At 44.7% G+C, this 21,772-nt stretch overlaps 1 protein-coding gene across 1 annotated transcript in view; it reads right to left on the bottom strand.

The window, feature by feature from the left end:
• Window positions 1-21,772, bottom strand: part of CACNA2D4 (calcium voltage-gated channel auxiliary subunit alpha2delta 4) — a 116,399-nt gene that overhangs the window by 74,359 nt on the left and 20,268 nt on the right. The window contains exons 11-19 of the mRNA XM_056482400.1: window positions 17,306-17,419; window positions 16,168-16,246; window positions 14,102-14,235; window positions 13,248-13,265; window positions 11,984-12,061; window positions 10,646-10,726; window positions 8,214-8,288; window positions 7,244-7,330; window positions 3,946-4,017 (exon numbers count right to left, since the gene is read on the bottom strand). Of these exons, the coding sequence (XP_056338375.1) occupies window positions 3,946-4,017; window positions 7,244-7,330; window positions 8,214-8,288; window positions 10,646-10,726; window positions 11,984-12,061; window positions 13,248-13,265; window positions 14,102-14,235; window positions 16,168-16,246; window positions 17,306-17,419 (738 nt within the window). The remainder of the gene's footprint in view (window positions 1-3,945; window positions 4,018-7,243; window positions 7,331-8,213; window positions 8,289-10,645; window positions 10,727-11,983; window positions 12,062-13,247; window positions 13,266-14,101; window positions 14,236-16,167; window positions 16,247-17,305; window positions 17,420-21,772) is intronic.

Here is a 21,772-nt window from a genome sequence, read left to right as displayed (position 1 = left end):
TTTCTTTGTTCTACTCCTGCACTGGCTGCAGGAAGGGGTGGGGAGAAGCTGCCCTCCTGCTTGCCCCCTCCAAGCACATATGCTGGGGCCCTGCTCTTCTACTAGACACAGCAGCCCTGACAGCTTTGCATATCATCATCATCATCATCATCCTCTCAAGCAGGACGGGGGCTCAGTGGCAGATAGGAAGGGAAGGAGGGGTGGAGTTGAAGGAGAGGCAGAATGGCAAACCTATCCTCCTGTGTGGGTGGGCAGCCAGGGCCAAGTCTCCCCACTCCTGTGGGAAATGCTGATATTCTTGACATTTACTTTCATGCCAAAGTGGGACAAAACATTAGCATATTCCAATTTTGTTTAAAAAATTGGTTTAAAAAAATTTACATTTTCAATTTGGGAAAAAAAAAGTGCCGTTTCAGATCCAAGCCATTTTGATTCGCATGCAAATATTTTTTTCAGACTGACATTTCAACTGAAGACATTTCAGATTATTGAAAGCTGCTTCAGAACTTCATCTGTTTGCCAGACTGGCCTTTTCCTGTAGGAAAGTGTTGATTTCAGTGGAACGCTTTTCCAAAGGAGAAAAGTTTCTGGAAAGTTTCTATCCAAGCCTTATGCCAGAATATGAACCCTAATATATTTAAAATCCTAAACCCAGTCTGAGAACGAGGTGAGAGGATGTGTGTGGGAGACAGGGAGTGAACACAGAAAACTCAGTGTTCCCCAGGGAAAGTTGTGCCTGCTCTAACCCAGTCCAGCTGAGCAGCCCTGGAAGTGGAGTGAGGCACAGAGGGCTCCAGTTGCACAGTGTGCACCAAGTTTGTGCTCACTGTGCTGACAGGGATGGGGGATATCATTAGGTGTGATGGGGATTCAGGATATTGTTCAGTGAGAGGGTGGCAGTGGCTTAACCCGTTTCCTCCTCTCTCTCTCCATACACAGCAAATGTACTGCTGAACAACAGGGTCTTCTGCTGGGCCAAGACCACACAGAATCATTGAGGCTGGAAAAGACCTCTGAGATCACTGAGCTCATCCTTTGACCCATCACCACCTTGTCAAGCAGACCATAGCACTCAGTGCCACATCCAGTCATTTCTTGAACACCTCCAGGGATGGTGACTGCCACCTCCCTGGGGGTTCCATTCCAATTTTGAAACAACCCTTTCCATGAAGTTATTTCTCTTTAATGTGCAAAGAATATACCTTGGTTGTGTTATGGTGGCTGTGGGTGGTACAAAAGGTATTAACCCTCCCTCTTGTTGCCTGTCTGATCTGATGATGGAGGCAGGTAGGCACAGAAAACACCTGGTCACTACTCTGAGATCCTTTCCTTTAGCAGGGCTGCTCCTCCTTTTTTTCCCTTGACCTGACCCTCTCCTGGTGACTGCCCAGCCAGCCCCAGGACAGCTGAAAGTAGCACCACTACCCATGAAATGGAAAAGAACAGAGCACCCTTGAGCCAAGTGGGGCTGAGGATGATCAGGCAGGACCTTGCTACATAGCAGGGCTCCAGGGAGGAGAGCATGGACATGTTGGCACAGTGACAGGGTGGCTGACTGCCATCCCCTGCAGTCTGGGAACATGTGGATTTGCAGACTGGATGCTGTGCTAGGCATCCAGGCCTGGCTATTGCCACTATCAGAGGTTTGCCACAACTTCAGCCCGTGTTCTCTGATTTTTGCTTTCACAGTCACAGCCCTTCCGTACTCAAGCTGCTAGCAAAGGCATTTCTCCCCTTAGAACTCCCTAACAACTGCCTCCTGTATTTGTTCTTTACTTTTTTCCTCTCTACTCACTCTGTTCTTGATACCTTACTGAAATCAATATGGGGTATCAACATTTATGTGGCTGACAGAATAATTTCTATCCCCTTCACTCAGATCTTCTCTCCACAGTCTGGCCACCTCATGCTCTTTGTTTCAAGGCTCTGTCAGCACTTTCTTTGTTTCTATGCTGCTCTGCTTCATCAGCTAGCAGAGTACAAGTGGGAATTACTAAGCTTCATTTCTGGTTTCCACTCCATATGTATTCTGATAATAGAAAAATTGTCAGAGACTCAGCCTCAGTCCCCTATTGTGCTTCATAAGGCTTTCAGAGCAGCAGAATGAAACAAATGGTATCTCTTTACCAAGGCTACTTTTTGTTATCTTCTTTTTCCCCTGGGTAGGGGACCAGAAAGATGTCTCTAAAATATTGAACTAAAAGATATCATTGGATGACTCAGAAGTGTTATTGAGGGCACACAAAGGGGTTAAGCTAGCAAAGAAGCAATCTAGACCTACAAAGAATAGATCTTGCTCTAAAACCTTGATTACTTTTCTGATAGAGTAACTAAGGTTATGGATGAAGGAAATAAAGGACATGCAATATATCTGAATTTATATAAAGTACTTGAAACAGCTTCTCATGAACTTTTATTCCAAAGATTCAATTAAAGTGGGCTTAAATAAGATATGGAGGGAGAGCTAGCTGCAGAATTGTAAACAATAAGAAACAGTAAACAACAGGCCATCGAGGGAAGAAAATCTAATGGGAGGAACAGATCCTGCCTTAGCAGCCCTTCTGTACAGGGATCTATCTGTAAGATAAAATAGAACATTTCTCTGCATACTGAAAAAAGTGTCTCAACAGCCCTTAAAATTAGAAAGGCTGGATGAAAAGGAGAGGTGGGTTTCATGTAGAAAAATGGCAACTGGAAAAAATAGCTAAGAAACATAGAAGTGAGGGAGGCAGTCCCAGTGCAGCTGTGGGAGGGAGAAAAAAATTGAAGGGACAGCAAAAAGGAGATTTGGGGGCTCCCTGTTCAGAAATATCCTATTGCAGAGAATGGCTGCTATATACAGAGCAACAGGGAAACAGTCACATCATTCAGTGAAGCCCTGGTACTTGGGCACCAGAAATTATAAAAGTGTCAACAGGAACAATCAGAGTGGATCAAAAGTGTGCAAATAGTTCAAACGCAGATGTTAGCAATGCCCAGGAGAAGAAAAGCAAAGACATCAACAGGTCCATGAGAGATGCAAACACCAAGAACAGAGAGAAACAATGTAGTGACAAGATCTAGCAGGACAATTATTGAGAGGAAAAAGAAAGGTGTCTTCATTAGGAAATGAAGACAGAAAATTTCAGCAGTGGCTGTGAGCATTTAGTTTGTTGGAATTGGTGCTGACTGTGGCTTAGCATGGGAGCAGCTGAAAAAAGTGCTCTCTATAAAGGATGGAAAATTTTCCTGAAATATAGAAGACTTTTGGGCAGTGGAACTTGCAGGACACTGGAATACTTCCTAACAGGAAATGATGAAAGCCAAAATCTTCAAGGGGGTTAAACAAATGTGAATGAAAAAGTACCAGTGAACATAAATGTACGAGATAATTTTGCACTGATTCCAAAGGAAGATGTATAACCCTGCCCCAGAGCTGGTAGGGGGTGCTCAAAAGTCACCATTTCACTAGGACTTTTCATAAAACATCTGCAAATATTTGGATAGAATTTTATTCCTGGACCTGGATAAAGGGAATCACATTCTGAACGAAGTGAGGGACAAAGTTTTCATGAGTGGTGTTAGGTAGGGAAAGAGGGTGGCAAAATCATCTCCAAACCTCCTTCTGTCTAAGTCAGTTCAGCATAGTCTTCCCCTATTCTAACTCTTGAATATATCTGATGCATTTCACAGCCCTGCAAACAAGGAACAACAGGCTTTTTGGCTTTGCCTGCACAAAGTAGGAGCTGAGGGACATTTCCAGTACCTTTCTGAGAGCAGAATCTTGGTAGGCATAATGAGCACTTCTAATGATGCTCTCCTGTATGTCTTTAGCACATGTGTTTTCTATGTGGTGAAACACTAAAATCCCCACACTCAGGAATGCCAAACACTAAAAACCACATCCTTTTTGGTTTTTCAGCATCCACTCCCCTGTGTGACCTGAACAGAAGGATAATTTCTTACCCCTTTGTCCACAGGGACCTTCACATCCATGGAGAGGTAGCCTGTTTCCCCCTTGATCATGGCACTTCTCAGCTGCAGAGGTGAACAAGTTTGGTGTTAGTGTCTCCAAGCAGGGCCCAGCAGGAATTAACAGAGGCACTCATCATTAACACACAGGGGCTGGCAGAATCACTGTTGGCTCCCTCTCCTCCCCAGCTCTCTCTTGCTTCTTTTAAACAGAAATCCTGTTTGCAGTGATCAGAATCCTTGGACAGTCAAGCTGATAAGTGATACAGAACAGTAATAGTTTATCTTGAAAGCTTGTTGATATGTCTTTTAGCAAAAAGAAAGGATCTGGAATCTATGAAATTGCCAGCCCCAGTTACAGACTTCACTGTTTGGCAGCCAGAAATTCATTAGCTCAGTGCTTTGAGAGCCTGGAAGAGGAGAAAACTGAGAAACCCACTAACTCCCTCAGACTGAATCCAAAGCTCTTTGACATTTTAAAAACTGATTTATAAATTATAGGCTGTATTCAGCACCACTTCTGAAGTGCAGCAAAGCAGCTGTTTAACACAGCAAAGTGAGACTGTATGAGAGCAGGGTAGGCAGTGAGAAAACCACTTTACTCAACCCAGGTTCCACAGGTAAAATGTAATTTTCACAGTGACTCCCAGCCTCTTGCAAGAAAGATCCAGGAAATTTTTCCAAAAGTACAGAGGCTTTGACTTCAGGTCCAGCCTGCCAGAGCATATCAAATCTATTGCTTCAGGCTGGACAGAAAAAAATAGGTGGAAAGTAACTTACTCATTCACAAATTGTTTCCTTACTTCCAGAGACAGGCCTCCATTCAGGTGCTAGCCAGTATCAACTGCAGTGGCTTTACAAGGCCATGGTTTTGTTTATTATGGCTGTTTGATGTGGGTTATTTACAGACCTAGAATATGAAGCTGATGTTTCCCAAGGCCCACATCTTGGAAATGAAAACACTGACTGGTACTATTACTCCTTTTTGGCTAAGAGTGTTTGACTTTCTTCCAGAGCCTCAGTATACTCTCTGTTCTGGTCTGACAGCCTGCAGGATTTGCTATGAGTTCTGAGTTTAGAAACATAGAATATCCTGAATTGGAAACAAAGATCATCAAGTCCAGCTGCTGGCCCTGCACAGGACACCCCAAGAGTGACATCTTGTGCCTGAGAGCATTGTCCAAATCTCCTTGAGCTGTGGCAGGCTGGTGCTGTGACCTTGCCCTGGGGAGCTGTTCCAGTGCCCAGCCACCCTCTGGGGAAAAGCCTTTTCCTGATATCCAACCTAAACCTGCCCTGGCACAGCTCCAGGCATTCCCTTGGGTCCTGTTGCTGTCACCACAGAGAGATCAGAGCCTGCACCTCTTCTTCCTCTCTCAGGGAAGCTGTACCTGCAGTGAGGTCTCCCCTTGGTCTCCTCCAGGACCAAGAGACCTCAACCACTCCTTGTATGGCTTCCCCTCCAGACCCTTAACCTTTCCCCTTTTCCCCCTCACACTGTGAATATCCCTTGCTGCTGCCTGGCTGCAGGTTGCACCATTATGCATCAGTTGGGTGCTTTTCAGACAATGCCAACTTCCTCTCCTGGATTTTTTTTTTTTGCAGCTGGCTGTATTACACATCATTAGCACTTGGGCATATTTTTCCAGCCTGAATGTGCTGCTTATCAGTGTTGCTGAGATTATACTGCAACTGATGTTGAGTCTGTCATTGATCTAATACCATAGCTACAAATATGAGTGTTGAAATGTTGGCAGCTTTCTGCTGCAGTGGGTGTATCTTGAGAGCCTCTAGACTTGCTGAAGTCACACTGCAGATATTGCTCACGTCACTGAATGTCTCTGCACCCTCTGTGACTGCAACCTTTCTTTTTTTCCTGGAAGATGCAGTACAGGAACACAAAGTGGCTTTTGTTTCTCATGCTGGTTTCATGATTTTTTTTGTCCTGGATAGTTTTACTCTGATTGCCTATGGACAGAAACCTTACAATTGGCATTGTATTTGCATTCAGGTATCAGTGTCAGTTGTTAGACAGGAACCCACTAGCCAAATAAATATGAGAGCAAAGCAAATTTCTTTCATTTCTGGGATTATTTTTTTAAATAGCAAACTAGGAAAAGAGGAATAGCTCTGAAAGTGGCTCCAGTGAGAGAGAAAACCACAGTGGGAAAAAAGTCCTATAAAAGATCAGTGAACCTACACAAAGCTGCTGGCAACTTGCATCTTGGTGGTTCTACTGCATGCAAAACCCCTTATTTTTGTCTTGCTTTCCACGTTACATAGTTCTGCCACTCTTCCACCTCCCAAATTCCTTTGATGTCACCTTTATACTTGGCCTACACTAGTGGCAGTAGCTACTCTGAGCCTCTTGCTGCTCTGTTTGTCCTGCCTGTTTAAGTGGATATCTATAGCATCAGATCCGTTCATCTCAGCAGTCTCCCCTGTAATCCAGAAGCATGTGTCTCACAGCTAATTCTATCTTACTCCAAATTCAGTTCTTAGTCATTTAAGTATCTGTTTCCTCCTAGTTCTGAGTAAAAGAAAACCAGCCACAGAGGAACCTCTATATTCTCATTTTTTCTGGAGTCCTAGATTTGCAAAGCAGCAGTGTGCAGTTGTTACAGGTGCATGCTGTTTCTTCTTTCTCACTTGTTAATAATTTTGTTCAAAAGACAACAGAAAAGCGTTTGGGTTTATTTTTTATCTTTTCCCTCTGGTCAGTTATTGCTTTCAGTGCCTCCACACCTGTACAATAAGTTGCTTTCTGGACTTTTTTTTTCCCAAGTGTCTAATTCCTTTATTCCCTGTGTCTATTATTAATAGTGACTGCAAGTTTTAGTCTCTTGATTAAGTCTACATTGTTTATAATGCAGATTAGTCTACATTGATGAATGTACTTCCTTGTTCCTGATCCTGCTAAGTGGCCTCAGCTTCACATTCTGCATGTGTGGGAGATGTCACAGGACACTGCCACACTCCTAAACTACTTTGGCTTTCTATTAAGGCAGCATTAAAGTCTTATACACACAGACTGGAGCATCCTCCAAAGTGCTTGCTTCCTCCTCCCAGCACTTCTTCTTTGTTCCATGAAAAGAAAACTCATGCTGGGGAGGAGGACCAGCACTTTGCAGGGGAGCTTCATGCTTTGTCCTCTTGTAAACCATCCCTGTCTCTTAGAGCCAGTCAGGCACAGAAAAACAACAGGAGTGCCCCCCACAGCTTCCATACAGGCACACAAAGTAGTAGAGAGAAGGTGCTACAAGAATGGCTAAATCCACTTTCTGACACTCACTATTTCATCCCGGTCTTCCCATTCCACTTCTGAGAGATCTACGCTGTTGTAGTTCGGCTTTGGCTTCAGTTTCTTTCCTTCTTTATACTGGCATAAAAAAAAAAAAAAGAATATTCAATTAAGGGGCTAGATCACTTCCTAAACTAGCCCTTTGAGAACTGGTGTGTAATTTGAAAAATAGGGGTGTCTCATTGCTTCTCTGACTAGGAAGGCAGAGTTTGTGCAAATGTCTTCTTGATCCCATATCACTTATTTCTCTACACTGGCAGTGAGAGGCTAGGGGAGTTCCAGTGGGATAGGCAGCTCCAGGAGCAAGGGACAGACAGGAACACAGCTAAACTTACAGGTAAAAGCTATGGCCTCCTTTTCCTAAACAGATCAGTACAACACCCTTGCCTGCAGGAAATCAGTTCTTTTTCCTGCAGCTAAGAGTATAATCCCATTAACATTATAATACCAGCAGGAGATCTTTTCTGATGGGAGTTAGGCTTTGACTCCACTGATGGAGACCTTTTACCTAGAGCTAACTGACAAAAGAGGGCTACTCTGCTGATCTCCAGGATGAGAGATCTCCAGGAGGAGGCAGAAGGAGACTGGGAGAGGCCAACTGAGGTGGAAGGATCAAGCTTTGCCTTGCCCTGCCCTGCCCTGCCTGTGGTCTCCCTGGGAAAAACTGCCTTTTTGAGGAGAGGGCCACCATGGGGCTTCACAGCAGCTTTCTCTTGTGGTGACCACACTAATGCCCATAGCTGTGAGCAGGTGGGGTTGTGCTGACCAGCATGTCTGAAATTTAAAATCATCACACGCCTTGGCATCTCAGCAATGAGGCCAGCTGGTCCTCCTGCTCCTGGGTGCCTCTATGCCAGAGGCTGATGGCCTTCACAGCTCAAAAAGCCCAAAGAAATCAGAGGCAGCACTGAAAGCTGCTGTTCAAGCCAGCAGAGGTTCTCAGATGCACAGCTGTACGTACCAAAGGACGGAGGTCGGGGTGTGAAAGGATGTAGCCGTTGTTGGTGTTCAGGAAGGCGTAGCCATGGACACCCAGCTGAGAAAGAGGCATTAGAATAATCACTGCTTCAGCCACAAACAATGCTGTGGGATGGGTGCTGCTGATACCCAGGCACCACCAGTATTGAGAAGGATTTTTCTTTTACAGGTATGATCAGCAGGAAATAGAATCCATCCCAGAACAGTCTGCTCTGTCTGTGCTTGGATGCACAAAAGGATGTGCAGGTAGTAGGTTTGTGTACACATTCAGAAAAATATGCCCTCCTACAGTCTGATTGTCATCATGGATGATTAGCACCCAGAGGCAGACTGAGCTCTCCACAGCAGAGAAATGGGCAATGATGGGGAATGCTGCAAACAGCCCAGGAACAGTGGTGACAGCTCTGTGTGCCCATCACTGCACTGCAGAGCAGTGAATGAACAAGTGAGGATGAATCTCACAGATGGCTTCCCTGGAAACCCGGTCAGGCTTCAGAGGAGCTCTGCATTATGTTTCAGCGTTGGCAAGACCAGACCCAACCCAGGCCAATTGTACAAGCCTCTAGTCTTAAAATGCTTTTTAAGGAATAGCATGATCTAACAAGAGCAGACACTGGCTGACCTGATCTGTGAGGGATTTCTGAGACACAATTACTCAGCTCAAGCCCATATATAATGCAAATTCCAGCTACACCCTGAGTTGCTAAAAACCTGAAGATAGCCTGTGCTTGCCAAAACAAGAGGTGTCTCAAGGAAAAAACCAATGGATAAAGTTTCCATCTTCAAAAAAAAAGTTGCAACTCTATTTTCCTATAGAGACAATCCTGGAGGGATAATGGTAGGGAAGTGAGGGTAAGTCACTTACACTCTGTCTCTGCATTCAGGGAATCAATTCACTAGTTCACACATCCCAGACCAAAACCTTGGACCTTCTCTATGTGAAGCAGTTTTTTGAAAAACACACTTGGCTTAACTCAGTGTGGCAAGAACAAAAACAAGACACTGGATCAACAAATTTCTTTTTTGGCCTATTAAGTCGGAAATTTCCCAGCCCTGTAAATGCACAATCATTAATATACAAGCTCCAGTGGTCTGGAATGCTGGACCTGGTCCTTTTGGAGCCCATATGCCAGGGAATTCAAGCTGAGGATCCTAGGTTTCCAAACTGGTCTGGAGCTGGAGGAGTTTCTGAGAAGATGTGTCCTGCCACTGATGTAATGAAATCCAAAATTTTCCCCTCCTCCTTTCCTGGCACTGCTTGGAGGAAAGAACAGTGACCCTCCTTAGCCCAGAAAAAAAAATATTTTATATCTGTCCTTTGAGTGACATGGGGGGAGATGAAAAGGCATTATTCTTATACAGAAACTAATCATATAAAAAATGGACCCAAACCAAGCAGGTTTGCATGCAGAGTGCAGGAACCCTGACACTCAGTTCCAGGGCTGTCTGCAGGATCATTTCCTACAGCTGCCTGTTAATGGTCTGCCCTGCATCCATGTCTGGAAGCACCACAGAAATTCACAGCTTCTGACAGCACTTTCAGTCCTGTGAGTCTTCAGCAATCAGATTTTGGACAACTGCCTCACTGGTAGTAGTTGTCTGATAGTTATTTAAGAGAAACCAAAAAACTTGAAATGTTGGCTCAAAGTGCCAGATTTCATGGTGGTTCTTGGATGTGCTTGTTGTCCCCTGCTGTGCAGCCTGACTGAACAAAGGGTCACTGCCTGGAATTTACAGCAGAAACCAAACAAACAGTGCATCTCTGGGGGAATTTCCTATGGATGAAGATTTTTTTTTTTTTTTTTTTTAATACATTGAACATAGAGCTAATGGAAAGTCTTTTGACTAACAATTCTGGAGAGCAAGTACTCTGTCCAGGTACAGCACAAAGCAAGTGAGAGCCAAGTTTCTGTAACCTGTCCTGCCAAGAAACCATCATGCTGATCTGGAGAAAGGAACCTCTAGGCATGACAGGAGAGTTGGCTCTCCATAATCCATTCAGCCCTCAGTTTTTCTGCTAAGAATATTGACAGTGAAATGAGTGCATTTTTTGCCAGCTGGCATGGCAACTCTTGTCCACTGGGAACTGGATATAAAACTTTAATTCTTCTAATACAGGCTGTCACCTCTGAGGGATCTAGGTTGGTGATCATCAGGATGCAAAGGTTCCACGACCTTTTGCCAGCCTACTGGATCACCCAGTCCTTGTGTTGCTGAAGCAGCCCAAAAGCTTGTAGTAGTGAATGATTTCATATGTGCTATATAGAAACCACACACCACTACATCCAACAACTCTTCCCTTATGCTCACAGTTTTTCCTACAGAGCAGAGAAGTGATTTTTTCAGTTGTGCCCATGCAAGTGTGAGTAGTGACTTTACTGTGCAAAGGAACCAACTGCATTGTCTCAGTCTTACCTTATACCGTGGAGCAAGTTTTAACAACTCCCTCAGTGGCACATCAGAGCCCACCACACCCAGAAGAATGCCATGGGATCGCTGTAAAACAAAGGAGAACCCATTTTCAGAAGCAGACCCTGGGTAGTTTTCTACCTGAAAACACATTATTATCTCTCCCTAGTAGTCTCTCACCCATCCCCTCTAGGCTTGTGTGAAAGTAGTTATGCAAAACCAATTAACATCCTTCAAAAAGTCCAAAGAAGTTATTCCAGTGTTTATGAGGAAGGGTATTTCTACACAACACTAGTCAGTATTCACTACTGTGATTCAGAAGTAACATAATATCACTGTAAACAAGTTTTGAGGGCAAACCCCTGCATTCAGTATGTGTAAATACCAATAAAGAAAATAATGCAATCCAACATGAACAGGTTGATAAACTGGGCCAACTAAATCAAATGCCAAATACAAAACTGTTAATCTAGAAAAAAAGGAAATCCCCTCTCCATGACATGGGGATCTGGTTGTTTAATAAGCACCTGGAGAGCACAATGGATAAATTACACACAGGCTCCCACTGAAGTGCAGTGCTAATGCAGGCTATGGCCAGCCCCAGGTGGAGAAGGCAGAAAATTATCTGTATGACCTGGATGAAGAGTTTATCCCTTGTACAGCAACACTAAGGTACCATTCCCTATTTTAAAAGGATGCTGAGAAATTAGAAATGCTGCAGAAAAGAGTGTCTAAAGGCTTTCAAACCCCAGAGGAAATGCCCTTATCAAATCATCTAAATTATTCAACCTTTTTAATCTTATCAATATAGACAGGTTTGATTTTACAGCAGTGTAGAAGATGCTTCCCATGAGAACTTAGTAAAGGGTACAGACTTTTCAATCCAAGGAAGCCATTATGACAGGAAGGTGAAGTCAGACAAATTAAAAGCAGAATTTAGACACCAGTTTTTCACAAAGACTTAGAAACCACGATGGAGAGAGCTTGGGCCTGGATGCCTTTGTTCAATGACACTTTTGCCAAAACTATTTGGCTCATCTATGTGAGATGTAAAAGCCTGCAATAAAATGCAGACTAGACAAGGTAATTATCTCTTCCAGCCTGAAATTTCAGGGCGTGTGAAGTAGGCTCAGTTTGAAAAGGGAAGGGATAAAACAAGGAGAAGTGTCATATTTAAGGGGCATTTTGAAGAAATGACAGACTATCATTCTCACAGATAAATTATCACCCACCCACCCTTCCAGAGGTCTGCTGCCTTCCCTAATGGCCAGATTGGTTCAGAGGCCCCTTGGTTTTAGGACCCCAGCAAGTCCTGCAGCCTCCTGCCCCCTGTGCCTCACTCACCGTCTCGTTCTTCTTGCTGAACACTGGCATGGCCACCGTCGTCATGAGCAGCAGGCTCTGAGCCTGCGACGCAAAGAGCTGCCACAGAACAACATGTGTGTTAGCCAGGGCTGCAGCACCCCAGGGAGCCCAGGGCAAGTCCCCAGGGAGCCCAGATGGGGACTGCAGCTGGCCACCTCCTTGCCTCCCACACTTTTTGGAATACAGATGGCAGCACTTGTAAATACTCTGTGTCCAAGACGATGCTTGCTCGTGTGAGGGGATGAGGATGGGATGAAAGACAGTGAAATGCACTGAACAGTTGTTTTAATGAGGAGACAGGAACCTGCAGAAGTGGTGGCACAGCTTACAGCTACCACTCTTTATGAGTGTAGACATGAGCACTTATACAATGAGTGCAAAAACCACCAGCACAAGCAGCACAGAACAGAGAAAAGCAACACAAATATGAGCAAAATCACAAACAAGCAAACACATGAATACCACAAACAAAAAACACCACAGACATATATTTAAATGACACAAATACACACAAAGCCTACACTTGTTACTCAACCATCTAAGCTCAGAAAAAAGAGACAAAGCCACGATCCAAACAGATACAACATAGTGAGCTATCTCTATGAGGGATACAGGACGTGCATGTGTAATGGGGTAAGAGATGTTCCCCATTCAACTGAGAACAGATGCTCTAAAAGCACACAAGAGGAGGTAAAACAGGCAAGCCACATGCAGAGGAGTCCCCCAAACATGCCTAGCTATCAAAAGATTCGAATCCTTTGTTGCCAGTAGCATCACTCCTTCCATCTCTTGTTTGGTGAAGTGATTAGCAAGGCAAGAAATGACCTCCTGTCCCTATCAGAGAGCATGCTGGGAGCCAAAAAGGAGCAGGTCAACAGTCTAGTCACTTGATGGAGATTTGGTATCTTGAGTTACTTCTCTGGATGATTTTTTGTGGAATCTTCCCATTCACAGCAACACTCACACTAACACAAGTAAACTTCTCTTGCACTTATTGGGCACGTGGAAAAAGAGATCAGGTGAATTAAGCCACTTCACAACACAGACAGCCCTACCTACTCTGAACCAACAGCACAGCTCTCCAGTACATCCAGCATTCCCTCTCTTCTTGCTGGTGCAAGAGGATTCTGAGTGCTGCAGCCCCCACCCCCTCCAGATGTACCGGCCAGCTGTGGCTGTGAAGGCTGGCACTGACACACCGACTGGCACAGGGGAAACAGCACAAAACACAGGGTGCAGTTACCTCCTCAGACTGTGGCAGCTGGTGGGAGACATGGATGAACACACAAATGAATACATGAATGGAGGAATGAATCACAGACAGAGAGGTTGGGACAGAGGAAGAGAATGGCAAGACAAAAGGCAAGAAACAAGGTGCAGAACAAACTGTGCAGCAAACAAATGCCTGTGGCTGCCTTGGGAAGTGTGACCCTATACACCAGTGCCAGAGGTGGCAAGTCTGCTGATAAAATAAACTTCCTGGGTAATCAGTAGCATTTCTGGGGTCTTTGATTAGTACACTCAAACACCATGTCCCAGCCCTCATTTGGTACAGCTCATGCAGCAGAAGATACCCCCAAGCCACCCACACAGAGCCAAATGTCTTCCCACAGGGCAGGGCTAAGACAAAGCAGGGGGCATTGGGAGTGCTGACTGTCTGGTCCTTTGCCCACAGGGTTAGGTGAGTTAGGTCTTGCTAGTTTAAGGAAGGAGTGAGCCTGCTGCCGCAGCTGAAATCTGTGTCTTTGAGTAGCAAGCAATTTGCAGTTAGCTACTGGGCTGGAGGACATCAGTCTCTGTGACCCCATCCTGAGCCATGAATAATCTACTGTGTGAATAATCCTTCAGAAGGGAACCTGCTTGCACAGAAGCACATCTCAGGTGGAGTTGTGCCTGTGTGATCAGTCCTGGGCACCTGAGTCAGATTCACATCTGAGTCTGCACACACATCTTAGCTCCAGGAACGAGCAGAAAAGAAGTATTATCTGTCCCAGCAGAGCCAGAGACCATTAATTTCTATCAATCAACCAGCTCCTGGCTTGTTTAACCTGTATTTCAGGACTTTATTTAGGTTTGGCTCGTGCTGCAGGCCCTTACCGCGCTGTCCATGTAAGCTTCGGTCCAGATGATATCGTGGTCGTGGTTGATGACCATGGGCCGGCTGAGCACGTGCAGGTACTCCATGACATTCTCCTGGACGTCTGCCAGCGTGGAGATCTGGGTGTAGTAGCCTTCATGGAGAAACAGAGGCGTGAGTCACTCTGCTGACACATCTCCCCTGTTTCCAAATCAGTGCAAAGCTAGAAAACTGAATGTCACAGACTGTGTCTGCCCAGGTGGGTAATCTGCTCTTTGTAAAATGCCTCGAATCCATAAGCATCTGTGGAAATCTGGAATTTTGAAGCAGTGGTTCTCTTCTAAAAATGCTGAAGCAATGTGCCAGACAAGAGTCTTGATATAACCAGATTTGTGCAAAGCAGATACAAAATGTTGCTTCGGGTCTCGGGAAAAGCCTTCCACTAATCAGACTCCCTTTAGTCTGGAAGGCCAAACATATGCAGAGAAAGTTTTTCACCAGGCTACCCACTTACCCTGCCCTATTTTATATTAAGACCAAATTCCCACCTTCTTTTCCAGATTTTTTCCAGCACTCTTCAGTCTGCCTAGCTTTGCATCCAAGGATGGCAACTACTACCATTTACACATTGGAAGCAGAATAAAAAATGCAAGTTATCTATTTCCAAAGCTTTGTCCCTGCAGCTGGACCTACAGCAGTCTAAGACTACAACAAGGAGTAAAGGGGAAGGATGTTCTCAAGCTACCAAAAGGTCCTCAGATCTAGGTTCTGGTTAGAAGTGCTAACACAGAGTAATGTCATGAGGATTCTTGTATCCTGCTTCTCACCACAGGCATTGGTTGCACTTGGTGTAGGATAGAATATGTCAGATAGGTGGAAAAATTTCCTATCACCAGGAAAACACTGTCATGTGAAAGGGCTCATGTTCTGATACATTTTGTAATGTGGAAACAGGTTTAGTGTGCTTGAAAACAAGGACCAAGAATTATACAACGCATTGAAGCAGAAGAACCAAAATCAGGGAGCCCTCTGCAAGCTCAGATTTGCTTAGTGAGAATGCAAGTGCAAAGAGCACATTTTTGTTACCTGGTTATTCAGAAGAGCACATTCTGACATTTTACAGTGAACCAAGAGTACCACAAATTCTCTGTCACTGATCTCCTGGCTGAATATACAATCTGAAATCCAGGGCTTTGCTTCACTTAACAAAACCTAAAAATATTATGTGTAATTCATAGTGCTAATTAGATGAATGCTTGAGCCTTGAGCATCCTCAGCTCACAGATATTCTCCCGTCAACTGTTTTCAGCTGTAAATGCTCCCATGCATTTCATGCTCTGCTGGAACCACTACTTGGGCTGGAAAACAGTTTGTACCTGACACCCAGCTTCAGTTTTCCCTTCCTTTCCCTGTTTAAACAGGACACTGATGTAACTAGCATTACTGTCTCCAGAGGCCAGGTCATCCCCAAACATGGATGGCTTTTTTTTTCGTCCTCCCTTCCTTTACTCTTGCAGACTCTGACAGTGCTAACTTGACTTTTTAACTGGCCCCAAATGCATAGAGGTGACTCATCTACTGTGGATGGATTTTCTCATTCACGTAATTTCATGTCAGTTAAAGAGAACAGTGGGTTTGGGGTAGGATTAACAAGCTATTTTGGTACCTCAGTGAAAATCACTTACACACAAAGAATTTGGCCAGGATACAGGGGTTAACCTGCAGACCTCGTGAAAATTGCTGTAAAATCTTTAAAGCAGCAATGTTTGTTTTAATATCTCAGCCAAAAGATGTCAGGCTCTCTGACAGAGCTTTAGACAGATTGTTAAAAGCCAGCAACTGGGACACAGTAAGCACAGGGGACTTAGGTGGACTACAGCCAGCATGAATCTTGGTCATAGTGTCCCTTGGCATGGTGACAGGAAAATGCAGTGGCTCAGCACGGAGGACTTGTGTTAGTTGGACACAGGCACACTTCATGTGTGCCAGCAGGGTCTGCTTTTTCCTTAGCTTGTCTTCCAAGCAAGGGCTTGTGGGCCCCAGCAGTGGTGGGTAAGCCTTGGAGGGGTGCAGGGAGTTTGGGCACCTTTGTTGTTGCAGGCGATCCATTTCACGTTCGGGGCAAAAGTCACCTCCCGCCCAATGAGGTACGTGAACACCCGGACCTAGGAGGAGGCAAAAGCAGGAGAATTAGGCTGTAATGTGCTGCCAAATCCAAATGGCTGAAGTTTGGCACCCCCTTGTCCACTGGTGTGGATGTGGTGGGGGCAATAGCTCTGCCTTCACACAGAGACAGAGCCTCTCGTGCCATTTGTTTCCTGTTTTGTGGCCTGGAACTTAATTTCCAATTGCAATAAACCCAGAAAGCCAAACAGCACCCGGCATCATCTGAATAACAAAGCAAAAGTGCAAATTCTGTTTGATTTTATGATAGCAGCTCTGGCAGGCACTCAGCAACCACATGCAGAGAGGTTTATAGCTCCCAGGAATCCTTTACCCAGGGGAGCAGCTGGCCACATGAATCATTTAGAGAGAGCTTTATCATTTCTCTTGCATTTGACCACCAACAAAAGAGCCAATCCTGAAATAAACTGTTTTAACAGCTCCCTGCTCTGCTCTCTCAGTAGGCTGCTTCTCTCCCTTTGTGCATTGCTGCTAGCTGGGATGAGGTAAACAAATAAGTCAGGAGGGTTTAGGATGAGCAGTGGTCTGCTCCACTTTCACTGCAAGCCTGTAATCACAGACATCAAAGTAAACAGGGCTGGAAGGCACCTAGAGAGGCTGTTTAGATCATTCCCCTGGCTGCCATAAGAAATCAGAATAGCCAAACCTTTCCTGAACAGAATCAATTACAAACAGTCCTGCGTGGAATTAAAATTCTTAGCAAAAGTTGGTTTTTAATTTTGAAATACCCAACTCAGTCTTTATAATCTTATTAGAAGAACATTTTGGTTGCCCACACCTTTCTAAAACAAAATTGATGAAAAAGAAAAGCTTCCTTGACCTAGAGATAGATTTGTAATCCTCTTAGCTCAGAAATCACCGCAGTGGGTTCCTGCCTGGCTGCTTTGCTTGCATTTACAGTCAGGTGCCCATGGCTATTCAGGTACTGGACTATGTGCATGCACAGCTTTGCTTGATATCCTGGCTTATGTTCTTCTACTCCCACCCCAGCAGAGCAGCACCTTTCCCCTCCTTTTCCACCCATCACTCCCCAGACAAACCTTCCGATCGGGCCAGTTGTATTTCTCAAACACGGCTTCGTAATCCTCCACGGCTCCGTCGGTGATCAGCATGATGGCTTGGTTACACAAACCTCCTTGGCCAGCATCTCTGAACTGCAAACAGAGAGGGACAGCACTCCTTATGCCAGCACAGGCTGGTTTTGAGGAACTGCACTCTATTTATTCACGGTGGGCCAGATCCTGACTTCCATTTGCAAACCTCACACCGCTCAGAAAGAGGAGTGTTTGCATGCTGCATATAGATTTTTTTTATTTATACAGCCCTGCCTGGCACATGCAGACACAGGAGGCCTTACAGAAGTAAAATAATGAGAAGAAAAGAAGTGGAGGAAGAGTGTGATTCCCTGCTGCTTCACATCTTGCACAGTCACATTAGTTTATGCAAAACAACGATAGACTGACCATAAACATGATAATTCTGATTTGACAGCAGTAACTGTCACTTTTTATGGCAGAAAATGTGAGAGGAGTGGGAAATCAGTCTCATTTTTTCAGGGTGAATCCATCAATCTGCCAAAGAATAGCAAAGAAAGGCAGGAGCATATGAAAATAAAAAGGCTACAGCCATCAGAGCTGGGAAAGGTTATGGATGTGCCAGATAGAGAGGCTGTACACTGACATGACAGCTGACCTGTTATCTATGCACAAGTGATTTTTTAGGCAGAGCAGAAGTGCAGCAGGACTCTGGTACAAACACTGACGTGCTCCCAAGGGCACCTGCAGAGGTGTTGGACAGATGTGCTCCTACCAGCAAGCACAGACCCTGCCTGTCCAGCCAGGGAGAACCAGCCTTGGAAAGCTGCCTGTCTCCTGCTCCCTGTGCTTCCCATGCCCTCAGGTTCCTGCTCTAGAGAAATGAGGGCCTTATGCAACATCAACACAGTGCTGAAGCCAGTGGCAGAGGCAGCTGAGGCCATCCCAGGGACAAAACTGAGCAGGCACTTCACTGCAGCTGCCAGCTCGGGGGCACTGTGTGCTTCTCCTTGTCCTGCCTCTCACTGCTGCTATGCTCTGAGCAAGGAAAAGCCTGATCAACAGAGGAGGGTACAGAAACTGATGCAGAGCTAAAAATTATGGGAAGAAGGAGAGATGACAGCTGTCCTGCTAACAAGGATTAATGAGACAGCACAAGATGAAGAGTATACAGGAGAGCAGCTGAAGGGAGACTAAGGTTACATCAAGGAGCAGCAATTTTAAACTGGAGAGGATAGTTATATCTTAAAAATGAGAAAAAAGGTACCCAAGTGGCAAGATTAATTGCATAAAATGAAATCCCTGGATGGGAGAACAAGAGCATAGACCATAAACTGGGAGTTTTTAGATGTTTTAGAGTTCAATTCCCAACTCCTTTTGGGTTTGGTAACGCTCTGTTATGACAGGCAAATGCCTTTACCAACGTGGCTGGTCCTGTGGTTCCACTGCAGATTAACATCATGACCATGAATACCTCAAAGCCAGTTCCAAGCCCAGATTTCCCCAGTAATTTCACCACTCCTACAATTACGTTGTGATTGTCCCTTATTGTGAAATTACTGGTTCAGTGCTAATTCCACCATAATGTCACCTTCTGCCACCAGCTATGTTATCAGTCCTGCCTCCTCCAGCTTCACACAGTCCCTGTAAATATACTGCAGGAAGCATGGATTCAACAGCTTCTGAATGACCACAGGTACAAACCCCTCTCTGGCTGTGTCCCTGCTTGTATCAGTGACCAGAACCAGGACAGATGACCAGGAGGTGAGAAGGATGCTGTAATGGGGTCTCTAACTAGTTGCTCTCAGGTGAAACATCTGTGGATGAGGTGTTTGGATGTGCTCCTCCTTTCTCATGTCCCCACAGCAGCACATTCAGAGGGGAGACAGGCAGTAAAGGCTGAGGCTGTACAGCAGGAACAAACACAGGATGCTCTCAGGAGCAAAAGCAGGTGAGAGCCACGTGGGATTCTGCTAAAGACCACCAAGTAGGAAATAGCTCTATTGAGGCTGCTCTGGTTATCTCCAGGACAGAGATCAACTGGGTGCAGATTAGCAGAGAGAACAGGCAGTGTGAGTGCCCACCAGGGCAGGAGATGCTGTCAGAATGAGGCTCAGATCACAGATACATGAACCTTGTGGTTATGAAAGCAGCTTATACCAAACAGTTGCAATCTACAATATGTCTGTTTAGATTATTATTAAATTAACACTTAATTAAGGTCACCCGCCATTTCATCAAACTACTTAAGATCTCTTCATGAAGCTTACTTCAGGACTCATAATACTGAGAAATTAGATGTTGTATCAGAACCAGCAATCTCCTAATTACAGGAGTAGATGATATTTTCAACAGGGAAAATGAGATCATCAGTGTCATAGAAATGAAGATTAAAAAGACAGATTTAGAAAACAAACGAACAAGAGGTAATCCCTGGTTTTTAGGTCCTTTGTGACTGGCTGCAGCTGTAGCAAATGATCTGACAGCATTCCCAGCAAGCTCTGAGCATAATTCCCTGCTGACTGAAGTCTCAGGAGCGTGAAAGAAGGGGAGATGAGGAATAACATGTCCACAGAAGAGATATCTGAAGAAATGCAGGCTAGAGCTGGGTCAGTGAAGGAGGCACGGGGCTGTGCAACTTCAGTCACGTTGCCAGGGCTAACAGGCATGATCTAATTAATTCAGGGTCACAGTCTCTTGTAGTCCCTTGTTTGCTCACTGCCTTTTGCTCTGCAGCTGTAGGCTGGCACAGAGCTCCTGGTGGAGCAATGGGAAGCATCAGCATTGCTCAGAGATGTGCAGGCACGCGTGCTGATTGTGTGCACGCCTGACCAGGGGACTGAGCAGCCCCTTTCCTTCTCTTCCTGCCCCATTATTATGCAGACTTGCCTCTGGAATGGCCTCCAGAACTACTAAAAAATTCAAACTTGGTGGAAAACATCTCATGGGGAGAAAATCAGCAGTAGACAAGAAAACAAAGCCAGTGAAGGAGAAACGAGAAAGGGCATTAGGCAAAATAGTAGGAACTGGTAAACAGGAAATTCTGAGCTTTGCATATCCTGAAAAATATGCTGCTGAATCCAGGTCCATAAAAATGTGACTGGAATGAAGAAACAATTTCTAAGTGTTCAGAGAAGAAGCAAGAAAAGGAGTAAAAATAATATGATGCCAGATGATAAAAAAACAAAGGGAGATGGTCAGGCAGAGAGGCTTTGGAGCCTCCATCCTTTATCATCAAAAGGAAAATATTGTAATGGCTGGGTACCCACTGAAGTGGTAAACTAAGAAAAGAATGAATGAATGAGAGGTAGGGTCACAAAGTGGTAAGAGTTAAAAACTAATTGAAAGCATTTGAATAATCTGTGCTCAGCATGAAGGGAAAGAATTGCAGAAGGTGCAGCTGAACTACTTGCCTCATGGGCTGAGACCTGGCTGGGATTATGCAAGATCCCAAAGGATGAAGGGGAAATCAACAAAAAGCACAGAAAATGGATGGATAAACTATCCTTAAACATCTAGCATGCTGCTAGAAAAATTAGTAACACAGGCATCTTGTGAGTGTGTAAATGAAGTACACACAACTAAGACATGAGAGGCCACAAACCTTTGTTTAGTTAAATCAGCACACATTCATTCATTTTATGGCACCAGTTTGCTCAAGTTACTCAGAATTTTATGTCTCACTGAAATCCAGTCTGTTTCATCACCTTTTTTTTTCCCACCTATAGCCATTCTGGAATGACCCACTCAATTAACTTCAATGTTTATGACACAGCATGACTGAATCAGGCTAGTGGTGAGAGAAAACATCATTCCAAGGTGGCCTTGGAAAGCAGAACTTGGCTTTTCTTGTCCTCCACAGGGTGGGAAAAGCAACAGCTTTCAAAATACTGAGAAAGGAGGACACATGCACATTGGAAAGGAGAGGCAGTGGCTTGAACACAGAAGAGGAGGGTGGATACTGCCTGGGGAGGGATGCTGCAAAGACACATCAGCTGGATAGGAATTAACAATGTGACAGTGCCTGAAAAAAACATAGCTCTTGTCTTATGTCCTGTTAAGAGGACCACGGTGTGTAGAACAGGGAAGGCAATTATTCTGCTCTGCTTAGCACCTGATAGCTCTCAGCTGCAGCATTCATACAGTGCTGGGAGGATGCTTCTTCAGCCTGGAAGCAGAACAAAAGGGTATAAATCCTGCAGGAAAAAGGGGAGAGAACAAGGCAGGCCAAGCTTGTTGAAACAAGGAAGAGAGCAGCGAGACAGATTAAAACTTAATAAATAAGAAAAGACCTCAAAAGACAGCACTTGGCATAGGAGAATTTTGAAGCACTTCATAAATGTGTGCTTAAGATCATGGTTTCCTTGGGATGCATATTTTATTGGAACCACTTGGTTTGTGGCTAAATTGAAATGGAGAGTTCAAGTGGTTTATTGAGCATGGCAGAGAGGGACACAAAATTGCATCATGGAT

The sequence above is a fragment of the Oenanthe melanoleuca genome, chromosome 1A (assembly GCF_029582105.1).
Source record: "Oenanthe melanoleuca isolate GR-GAL-2019-014 chromosome 1A, OMel1.0, whole genome shotgun sequence".
Taxonomy (NCBI): Eukaryota; Metazoa; Chordata; class Aves; order Passeriformes; family Muscicapidae; genus Oenanthe; species Oenanthe melanoleuca.
This window is presented reverse-complemented; position numbering and strand designations above follow the sequence as displayed.